Genomic DNA, 10,862 nt, shown 5'->3' with positions numbered 1-10,862 from the left:
GTATTTTCACCAAAAAAAAAGATTGAGAAGTTAGAGGGTTGACATGTTGTGGGGTTGTTAACCAATGTCATAAAACAACATGTGTACTACTGTTTCATGAAAAACTATTTGTTCTGTAAGCCTTCACCTGACGTACAATAAAAAATAAAAATTAAAATTAATCCTCTCTGGTCTTATGATATTCTTCTTTAAAAACATGCTTCTCTTCTGGTTGGGCCCCAGACCATGCACAGGAAAGAGGCAGCATTCAAAGGCAGATCACCATGAAATAGCCCCATGCACAGTGAGCTCTGAGCAGGGTAGAGAGGTCAAGGGACTCTAAGGGAGGTAGAGAAATGCCCTCAGTGCCCATCCATACAGCACCCTGCAGAGGCTCTCCCAGAAGGTTCTCATTCTCTCCCATGGAAAACAACAGACATCCCAAGCTCTTTCATCAAGAAGAAGAAAAATAAAGTAAATCCACAAAGCACCAAACTACTTCCCTCTTCACCTTAGAAGTTTACCTGAATGCTGCAATTCCGGAAGGGAGAGTATCCATCAAAACCTGGGACCCAGGAGATCAGGATGCTGTGTGCAGTGCTGTTGTGGACATGGACTGCAGTTGGTGGGGAGGGGATTACTAAGCAAAAAACACACATACATAAGCACAATTATAAACCACAGGAGGCCACAAGTACTAAATGAGCACATTAATACCAAATCTGTTTTCAGGTTCTTAAGAGGAAGAAAACTAGAAACTAGATAACGAAAAAACAAAACAAACCAGTTGCCACTGAGTAGATTCTGATTCATGGTGACCCCATGCATTTCAGAGTAGAATTTGCTCCACAGGGTTTTCGGTGGCAGATTTTTCAGAAGTAGATCACCAGTTCTTTCTTCTGAGGTGCCTCTGGGTAGACTTCAACTGCCAATGTTTTGGTTACAAGCAACCATGTTAACTGTTAGTGCCAACCAGGGGCTCCAGAAACTAGATACCTGTTTTAAAGAGAAGTCACCCTATGCTGGAGGAGTAATCTTGTTAGTGCACAGATTAAGCCTTCTAGTGACAGAATGATCCTGCCTGGGCCAGGAAAATGGAACAAAGACCCACTTTCCTGCCACTGACTAAGTCAGGCAAACTTTTAGCTGGAAAAATATATGGAAACATTCATTTCCTTTAATGAGTTCGTGTTCACTAACCCTGCTGTGTGCAGGTACTCTTCAAGGTATTAAGAGTCACAGACCCACCCTCATGGAGCACACAGATTGACTGGAAAAGACCCACCTTAACCAAGGACAAGAGGGCCCTGTGCCGAGAATAATGGGATGCCACAGGAGAGTTGTGTGTGCGTACTGGGGAGAGGAGGAGTTTTGTTGGTGGAAAGCTTTCCAGATCGAGGAAACAGGTGAGAGTGAGGTCAACCAGAAGAGCCAACTGCACAACTGTAGCCGCTTGAATGGAGTTGGGAGGTGGGGTTTGACAATAACGGATGTGTGTTGACCTGAACCATATGTGGGACCTAGATAGCTACTTCAGTTAGTTTTTAAGAATGATCTGAAGTTTGGAGATCTTATTTCTTTGGGCTAAATTTAATTTTTAATTGTTAATAATTGCACTCATAATAAAAAATAACGATGGCTAACATTTTGTGTAGATGTCTCTTTCAGAACAAAGGTGTGCCTGACCCAAGCCATGGTGTTTTCAATTGCCTCATAAGCATGTGAAGGGTGGACAATGAATAAGAAAGATCAAAGAATAACTGATGCTTTGAATTCTGGTGATGGTGAAGAATATTGAATATACCATGGACTGCCAAAAGAATGAAAAAATCTGTGTTGGAAGAAGTACAGCCAGAATGCTCCTTAGAAGCAAGGATGGCGAGACTTCATCTCACATACTTTGGATATGTTACCAGGAGGGAGCAGTCCCTAGAGAAGGACGTCATGCTTGGTAAAGTAGAGGGTCAGTGAAAAAGAGGAAGACCCTGAAGGAAATGGATTGACACAATGGCTGCCAACAATGAGGTCAAGCATAACAACAATCACTAGGATGGCACAGGACCGGGCGATGTTTTGTTCTGTTGTACATATGGTTGCTATGAGTCAGAGCAGACTCGATGGCACCTGACAACAACAACAACATTTTGTGTGCTTACTATTTGCCAGACACTTTATGGACTTCATACCCTTCAAACACTTGATACCCTATCAGAGAGGTATTCTCATTATACTTATTTACAGATTAGGAAGCTGAAGATCACAGAAGTTAAAAACTTGCCAAAGGTCACAGAGCCTGTACGCAGTAGAATCAGGACTTAAGCTCAGGTCTGCTTAACCCTAGGCCCGTTGGTTGCTTGGGACAGTAAGCAGACTGGCCTGAGCATCAGTGGGGTCTGAGGAATCTGGCCTACCACCTAGCCAACTATATGGCTCCAGACATAATTACAAGCCCTCTCAGTTCCTTCTTCTATAAATAAAATAAGCCTTAGTTCCCTCTTTTATAAATGAAGATAATAACTGCTCCACAGAGCTGTGGTCAGGATCAAATGAGATAACACATGTAGAGGCCAATGACAGGTGTGGTGATGATGGAGGTGATAACGGGATGAGCAGGAGAAAAGGGGGAGATGGGTTGGGACCACATTAAGTGTGCACTGGGTACCACATTTAGGAATTTCCGTTTTACCACTGAAGGTATGCAGCTTGCTGAGTGGGGAAGAATCAGCATTTTGTTTTAATCACTTCCCTAAACAGATTATTTGTAGAAATATCCTAAAATGTCTGCCTTTCCAGATTATAATTCAACAGCATATGCCATAGTAATAACAGATTAGAAGAAGGGAGTTTTGGTTGCTTTGCCATAAATTTTAAATAAGTGAAAGCCAAAACACATGAGTTCTGGAAACAGGATTTACTAAAAAAAAATCTTAGCTAGGGTTCTGTGAGAAGCATAAAATTAAAGAAATACTTCTCATTTTATGGATTTCTAAATTTTAATATGGCTTATACTTTATGAAAATGTCTTTATAAATTTACTCCCACACATGAATTCCTGAAATTCCCAACATTTCCTTTTTATTGTAATAATGGGATTCGTAATGAAGGAAGGAAGTTATACAGTTCCTCCAGTAATAACTTTTTTTTTAGTTTGCTCATGTTTTTATTCCAGTGAACTTTTAGGAAATGCCCTTTAGTAGCCCTCATCCAGTTGATTTGCTAAAACTAAACATCAGCACCTTTTTTCAGCATAACTTATTTCATAATTTTGAGTCCCCTTCTGTATGTTGCCCAACATTTAACTCATTATCAAACACTTCCTGTTTTTCCCTTGTACTGTTTCTCCAAGGATAAGACTAAAAGGGATATGAACACAATATTTATTTCTCAATGTCTAAATTAAGAACAAATAATAAAACAAAATTTGTTTTAACTTCTTTATGAGATGGTAGGGAAGATGACTTTAAAAGAGATATAAAGATAATATTTTGTATTTCCTTTCAAGTTTCAGGTTTAAATACCTTTGATCACACAGAAGGAGGACAAGGTAGATAGTCTGGATTAGAATGTCTCCATTACTCTAGGGGACCTTCAAAGAAATGCCTCTGAAACTTAGTTATTATAATTCACTATAAAACAAGCTCAGCTGTAGTGAAATCTCAGCTTAGAGAAAAAAGAACGAGAGGGAGATTGGGAGAAAGAGGGTCAGGAGCAGTGGGCCCAGGCAGAAGAGTGAATTCTGACTTGCTCTCTGCACTCCTCTCCCTCACAGTAAGCAATCAGCAGAGACTTAGCTCAGTGCTGGCTGCCCTGGGAAGGGCAGAACCCTTTCTCTATTTCCATGCCCCCAAGCTGCCCCCAACCTCAGAGGCTCTCCAAGGGGTAATGAGGACTATCTCATGGTGAAGAGGAAAAAGTAAAAATAGGAACTAAGATGATCAAAAGTAAATATTTTAGCTGGTTTTCTTCTTGGGCTAAGCAGAACTAAACTAGCTAAAGTATATCAAAGACTTATGTGCCAGGCACTGGTGTGAGTGCTTTTACTTTCATTGGCTCATTGAACCCTCAACAATAGGTACTTTGGGTAATTATTCCTACTTTACAGAGAGGGACACTGAAGCCAGAGAGATTAAGTGACTTGTCCAAGGTCACAAAGGCCATGAGACTCAAACCCAGGCAGCTGGCTATGGAGCTCATGTTTGGCTATGTGCCACCCACCAATTCCCAGAACACACCTGTGGGACCCTGGCCTTGCTGCCTACCTTTGATGTTGATCTGCACACCCTTGGACACGGTCAGTCCTTTATCATTGTGAGCCTCACAACTGAAGATCGCCATCTCCGTCAGACCTGGAAAGGAAGGAGAACCGTGAGACCAGTCGCAGAGAAACAGGTTGCTATTTACCAAAATTCTACACTTTTCCTCAGCATCTTTTGTTTCTTGGTTCATTGCCTCAAGCCATAAGTGAAAAGTTAATGTATAAGTGTGTTGCCAACATACAACCAAGCCTAGGGTTAAACCCTGGGTCCCAGGAACAAGGCAACTGTGGGTCCAAAAGGTGGCTGTTCTTCATTCAGATCCTTTATTTTTCCCTGCCAGGGAGGCATTAGGTAACAAAGCAGTCTGAGATTTTTAAATTACTGCAAGGAGGTAAGGGAATTGCTGGCCCTAACATCAAAAAAGTGGTTTCTGAGGATCACCCAGATAATACCCTACTGTTTAACCCCCAGTCCATACTATGCCACTATTCTACGAACATACATTTCAGAAAACCAGAAACAGCAGGGGGAAAGTCACATTTTTAAAAGTTTCAGATGATCTGTTCTTGTAATAGATCCTTTTTTAATAGTAAAAAGTGTCCAATTTATAATGAATTATTATAGAAACAAAAGGCATTACTACTACTCAAAGAGAACCCACTGATGCTAAATGAAGAAAAGTTTCCATAATTTCAGAGGTTTGAAGACGTCTTAGAAATATATATATACACATATATAGGTTCATTAATTTAAATAAGAAAAGAGGTAACCCAGAGAATCAGAGGCCAAGAGGAAGCAGGCTGGTGATGACCTTCCTCATTGCTCAACATTCCTCTCTGGGGCTGGGCCATATGTGGGAGGCATGAGCACATTGTGCTGAGAGGGGTACAATGACCAGAAACCACGGGATTAAAAAGTTGTCGAGGACCGACAGAAATGTAGTCAAATGATTTTTGACAAAGCACAAAGGTACTTCAAGGAGAAAGGATAGTCTTTTCAATAAATAATGTTTGAACAATTGGACATCGGTATGCAAAAAAGTAAAACATAAACACAGACCTTACACTTTTCACAAAAATTAACTCAAAATGGATGACAGGCTTAACCTTTTCAAGATCCGTGGGACATATGGTATCCCATCTACTTTTTTCGCCTCTGCAGTTCTTTGGAAAGGGGGCAGCCCAATTTTAACATGTTTAGCCTCAAGGTGGGAGCCTTTTGAAATGCATGAAACTCAAAAATTCTGAGTGGGAGCCTCAATTTTTTGTGTAGATATAGCATTGTCTTAGGTGATGCCTATCATATGTGTGAATTTTCTAAACTTTTGACAGGTTTGCCTTTATTTCTGTGAGATAAGCCTTATCACTATTTTTCCCAGTTACTATGTTCTCGTGAGAAGGGACTTATCTCGAGAATAAGCTATTGCCAATCTTCATTCACTCATACTGGCCATTTTCTTCTTTATGCTATTCTTTCTAGTTGTTACTGGCTCCCTTCTCTTCTAGCTTCTGAACAGAAAATAATGCCTTTGCAACAAGGAATAATGTATTGCAGTGGTAACTTTTCAAGAGATTGGAACCCCTACAAGTTATTCTTATCCTGCACTCAATCTTAGGGCCCAATCATTGCTCCCACGTGTAGCAGGTGGAATGCACCACTGTGAGCAATTCTGCCGTATTCCAGGGCAGCTGATTCTGCTTCTTAGCTGTTAGTACTGCTTTAGTTATAATGAAGAATACTTATTAGTGGTAATTTTCCTGAGATTTAAATTCCTTTAGTTTGATTTGTTTTGCCTCTAAGTACTGCTTTTGCAGTAATGAAGAAAGCACTGTAGTGGTAGTATTCCTGAGATTAAAAAAAAGAAAGCCCTTGGGACCATGGTCTCGGGGAACATCTAGCTCAGTTGGCATAACAGTTTATAAAGACAATGTTCTACATTCTACCTTGGTCAGTAAAGTCTGGGGTCTTAAAAGCCTGTGAGCAGCCATCTAAGATACTCCACTGGTCTCACCCCTTCAGGAGAAAGGGAGAATGAAGAGAACAGGATACAAGGAAAAGATTAGTCCAAAGGACTAATGGACCACAGCTACCAAGGCCTCCACCAGACTGAGTCCAGTACAGCTGGATGGTGCCTGGCTACCATCGACTGCTCTGACCAGGATCACAACAGAGGGTCCTAGACAGAGCTGAAGAAGGATGTAGAACATAATTCTAACACACACAAAAAAGACCAGATTTACTGGCCTGAAAGAGACTGGAGAAACCCCGAGAGTATGGCCCCCAAACACCCTTTTAGCTCAGTGGTGAAGTCACTTCTGAGGTTCACCATTCAGCCAGGGAGTGGACAGCCCCATAAAACAAAATGGGACTAATGAGGCACAGCAGTCCAGGGACAAGGGCTTGAAGGCAGAAGGGACATGAAAGCTGGTGATAGGGAACCCAAGTTTGAGTAAGGACCGTGTTGATGTGTTGTGAGGTTGTTAACCATTGTCATAGGGCAACATGTGTAGTAACTGTTAAATGAGAAACTGTTGTGTTCTGTAAGCCTTCATCTTAAGTGAGAATAGCAGCACAATAGGAAGAGCATAGTTGATGTCACTGAACTGTGCATGTAGAAAGTTTTGAAATGGTGTATCTTTGGCTATGTATATTTTCACCCAAAAAAAAAAGGTTGAGAAGGGAGAGGGTTGACATGTCACAGGGTTGTTAGAAGGTTGACATGTTATGGGGTTGTTAACCAATGTCATAAAACAGTATGTGTACTACTGTTTAATGAGAAACTATTTGTTCTGTAAACCTTCACCTGAAGTACAATTTAAAAAAAAAAAAAAAGGTCAAGAAGGGAGCATGCTGACATGTCATGGGGTTGTTAACCAATATTATAAAACAATATGTGTACTGACTGTTTAATAAGAAATTATTTGTCCTGTAAACTTTCACCTAAAGTACAATTAAAAAAAAAAATCCCTTGGCCTTATTTGGGCTGTAAGTACTGCTTATGCAGTAAGGAAGAATGCATTGAGTGATGTTTGAAAAAATTTCATGAAAAATAATAAAAAAGGCTAAAAAGAAGGTGGCTAGGATAAAATGTATACGCAGTCATTGCCAGGTGTCTTCATGTTTTACCTCATGTTTTGTAAATTTACAAGAAATAAAATTTAAAAAGCCGCTTACATCATTGACTCATATCGGCAAGATTTACACTGTCCAGGGGCCATTGGGACAGATGTGATCTGAGATAATGAGTATCAAAATCCGTAATTCATAACAAAAATTCTGAATTGGCCCTTTACTCAGCATGCCTTCATTAGTGAAAACACCTAGTATCAACAAAATACTCAAAGGAGAAAATAATTGGATCTTTAAAGGCATAAATGCAAAACTAGAAGAAAGCAAATGAGAAAATCTACTTGGGTTTGATAAAGAGTCTTAAAATATAATACCAAAAGCACAATCCATGAAAGAAAAAACTGGTTAGACTTCATTAAACTTAAAAACTTCAGCTCCACCAAAGACACTATTAAGAGAAGATAAGGCAAAATGAAATGGAGAAAATATCTACAAAACATATATCTGATATCTAAAATATACAAAGAACTCTTGCAACTCAAAAATAAGAAAATAAACAACCCAATTTAAAAATGGGTAAAAGATCTGAAGAGACACTTCACCAAAGAAGATATACAGATGGCAAATAAGCTCATGAAAAGATGCTCAACATCATTTGTCACTGTTGTTGTTGTTAGCTGCCGTTGAGTCGGTTCCGACACATAGCAACCCTACGTACCACAGAACAAAACACTGCCTCATTCTATGCCATCCTAACAATTGCTGCTATGCTTGAGCCATTATTGCAGCCACTGCGTCAGTCCATCCCCCTGAGAGTCTTCTTTTTCGCTGACCTCTACTTTACCAAGCATGATGTCCTTCTCCAGGGACTGATCCCTCCTGATAACATGTCCAAACTATGTGAGACACAGTCTCGACATCCTTGCTTCTAAGGAGCATTCTGGTTGTTACTTCTTCCAGGACAGAATTTGTTTGTTCTTTTGGCAGTCCATGGTATATTCAATATTCTTCACCAACACCACAATTCAAAGGCATCAATTCTTCTTCAATCTTCCTTATTCATCATCCAGCTTTCACATGCATATGAGGCGATTGAAAACACCATGGCTTGGGTCAGGCACACCTTAGTCTTCAAGGTGAAATCTTTGTTTTTCAACACTTTAAAGAGGTCTTCTGCAGCAGATTTGCCCAATGCTTCTTTTGATTCTTGAATGCTGCTTCCATGGGTGTGGACTGTGGATCCAAGTAAAATGAAATCCTTAACAACTTCAATCTTTTCTCTGTTTACCATGAGGTTGCTTATTGGTCCAGTTGTCAAGATTTTTGTTTTCTTTATGTTGAGGTGTAATCCATACTGAAGGCTGTGGTCTTTGATCTTCATCAGTAAGTGCTTCAAGTCCTCTTCACTCTCAGCAAGCAAGGTTGTGTCGTCTGCATAACACAGGTTGTTACTGAGTCTTCCTCCAATCCTGATACCCTGTTCTTCTTTATACAGTCCAGCTTCTTGGATTATTTGCTCAACATACAGATTGAATAGGTATGTGAAAGGATACAACCTTGAAGCACAACCTTTCCTGACTTTAAACCATGCGGTATCCCTTGTTCGTTTGAACAACTGCCTCTTGATCTATGTACAGGTTCCTCATGAGCACAATTAAGTGTCCTGGAATTCCCATTCTTTGCAACATTATCCATAATTTGTTATGATCCACACAGTTGAATTCTTTGCATAGTCAATCAAACACAGGCAAACATCTTTCTGGTATGCTCTGCTTTCAGCCATGATCCATCTGACATCAGCTATGATATCCCTGGTTCCATGTCCTCTTCTGAATCTGACTTGAATTTCTGGCAGTTCCCTGTCAATATACTGCTGCAGCAGCTTTTGAATGATCTTCAGCAAAATTTTACTTGTACGTGATATTCATGATATTGTTCAATAATTTCCACATTCAGTGGGATCACCTTTCTTGGGAATAGGCATAAATATGGATCTCTTCCAGTCGGTTGGCCAGTAGCTGTCTTCCAAATTTCTTGGCATAGACAAGTAAGCACTTCCAGTGCTGTATCCATCTGTTGAAACATTTCAATTGGTATTCCGTCAATTCCTGGATCCTTGCTTTTCACCAATGCCTTCAGTGCAGCTTGTACCTCCTCCTTCAGTACCATCCCTTGTAACCTTCAGTTCCTGATTATATGCTACCTCCTGAATCGGCTGAACATTGACCAATTCTTTTTCATATAGTGACTCTGTGTATTCCTTCCATCTTCTTTTGATGTTCCCTGCATCATTTGATATTTTTCCTGTAGAATCCTTCAATATTGCAACTCCAGGCTTGAATTTTTTTTTTTTTTTTTTTTTTTCAGTTTTTTCAGGTTGAGAAATGCCGAACATGTTCTTCCCTTTTGGTTTTTTTAACTCCAGGTCTTTGCACATGTCATTATAATACTTTGTCTTCTCAGTTGCCCTCTGAAATCTTCTGTTCAGCTCTTTTACTTCATCATTTCTTCCATTTGCTTAGCTACTTGACGTTCAAGAGCAAGTTTTAGAGTCTCTTATGATATCCATTTTGGTCTTTTCTTTCTTTTCTGTTTTTGTAATGACCTCTTGCTTTCTTCATGTATGATGTCCTTGGTGTCATTCCACAACTAGTCTGGTCTTCGGTCATATAGTGTTCAATGTGTCAAATTTATTCTTGAGATGGTCTCTAAATTCAGGTGAGATATATTCAAGGTCATAATTTGGCTCTTGTGGACTTGTTCTAATTTTCTTCAGTTTCAACTTGAACTTGGATATAAGCAACTGATGGTGTATTCTATTGTTGGCCCCTGGCCTTGTTCTGACATTAGGGAATTGTAAATTAAAACAATGATAAGATACCACCACACAACGATTAGAATGGCTAAAATCCAAAAAACTGACAATATCAATTGTTTGTGAGAATATGGAGCAATAAGAACTCTCATTCATAGGTGGCGGAAAAGCAAAATCATACAATCACTTTGGACGACATCATTACTCATTACAGAAATGCAAATCAAAACCAGAATGAGATACCATCTCACCCAGGCATTACTGATGCTAATCCAAAAAAACAAAAAATAACAAACGTTGGAGAGGTTGCCAGGAGATTGGAACTCTTAAGCACTGCTGGCAGGAATGTAAAATGGTACAACCACTATGGAAAATGATATGGCACCTCCTTAAGAAGCTAGAAATAGAAGTATCATATGATGCAGCAATCCCAAGCCTAGGAAGATGTCTTAAAGAAATAAGAGCCATCACATGAAAAGACATATGCACACTCATGCTCACTGCAGCATTATTTACAATAGCAAAAAGATGGAAACAACCTAAGTACCCATCAAGAGATGAATGAATAAACAAATTATGGTACATACACACAGCGGAATAGCATGCAACAATAAAGAACAACAATGAATCTGCAAAACATCTCACAATATGGATGAATCCGGAGGGCACTATATTGAGTGAAATAAGTCAACCATAAAAGGACAAATATCGTATGAGACTAGTATCGTAAAAACTCAAGAAAA

The 10,862-nt window shown here is 39.6% G+C and overlaps 1 protein-coding gene across 1 annotated transcript in view; it reads right to left on the bottom strand.

Annotated features, from left to right (window-relative positions):
* The window catches only part of MERTK (MER proto-oncogene, tyrosine kinase), a 175,824-nt gene that overhangs the window by 102,936 nt on the left and 62,026 nt on the right, over window positions 1-10,862 (bottom strand). The window contains exons 5-6 of the mRNA XM_004388851.3: window positions 4,239-4,325; window positions 504-619 (exon numbers count right to left, since the gene is read on the bottom strand). Coding sequence (XP_004388908.2) covers window positions 504-619; window positions 4,239-4,325 — 203 coding nt within the window. The remainder of the gene's footprint in view (window positions 1-503; window positions 620-4,238; window positions 4,326-10,862) is intronic.

The sequence above is a fragment of the Trichechus manatus genome, unplaced genomic scaffold (genome assembly GCF_000243295.1).
Source record: "Trichechus manatus latirostris isolate Lorelei unplaced genomic scaffold, TriManLat1.0 scaffold00219, whole genome shotgun sequence".
Lineage (NCBI taxonomy): Eukaryota > Metazoa > Chordata > Mammalia > Sirenia > Trichechidae > Trichechus > Trichechus manatus.
This window is presented reverse-complemented; position numbering and strand designations above follow the sequence as displayed.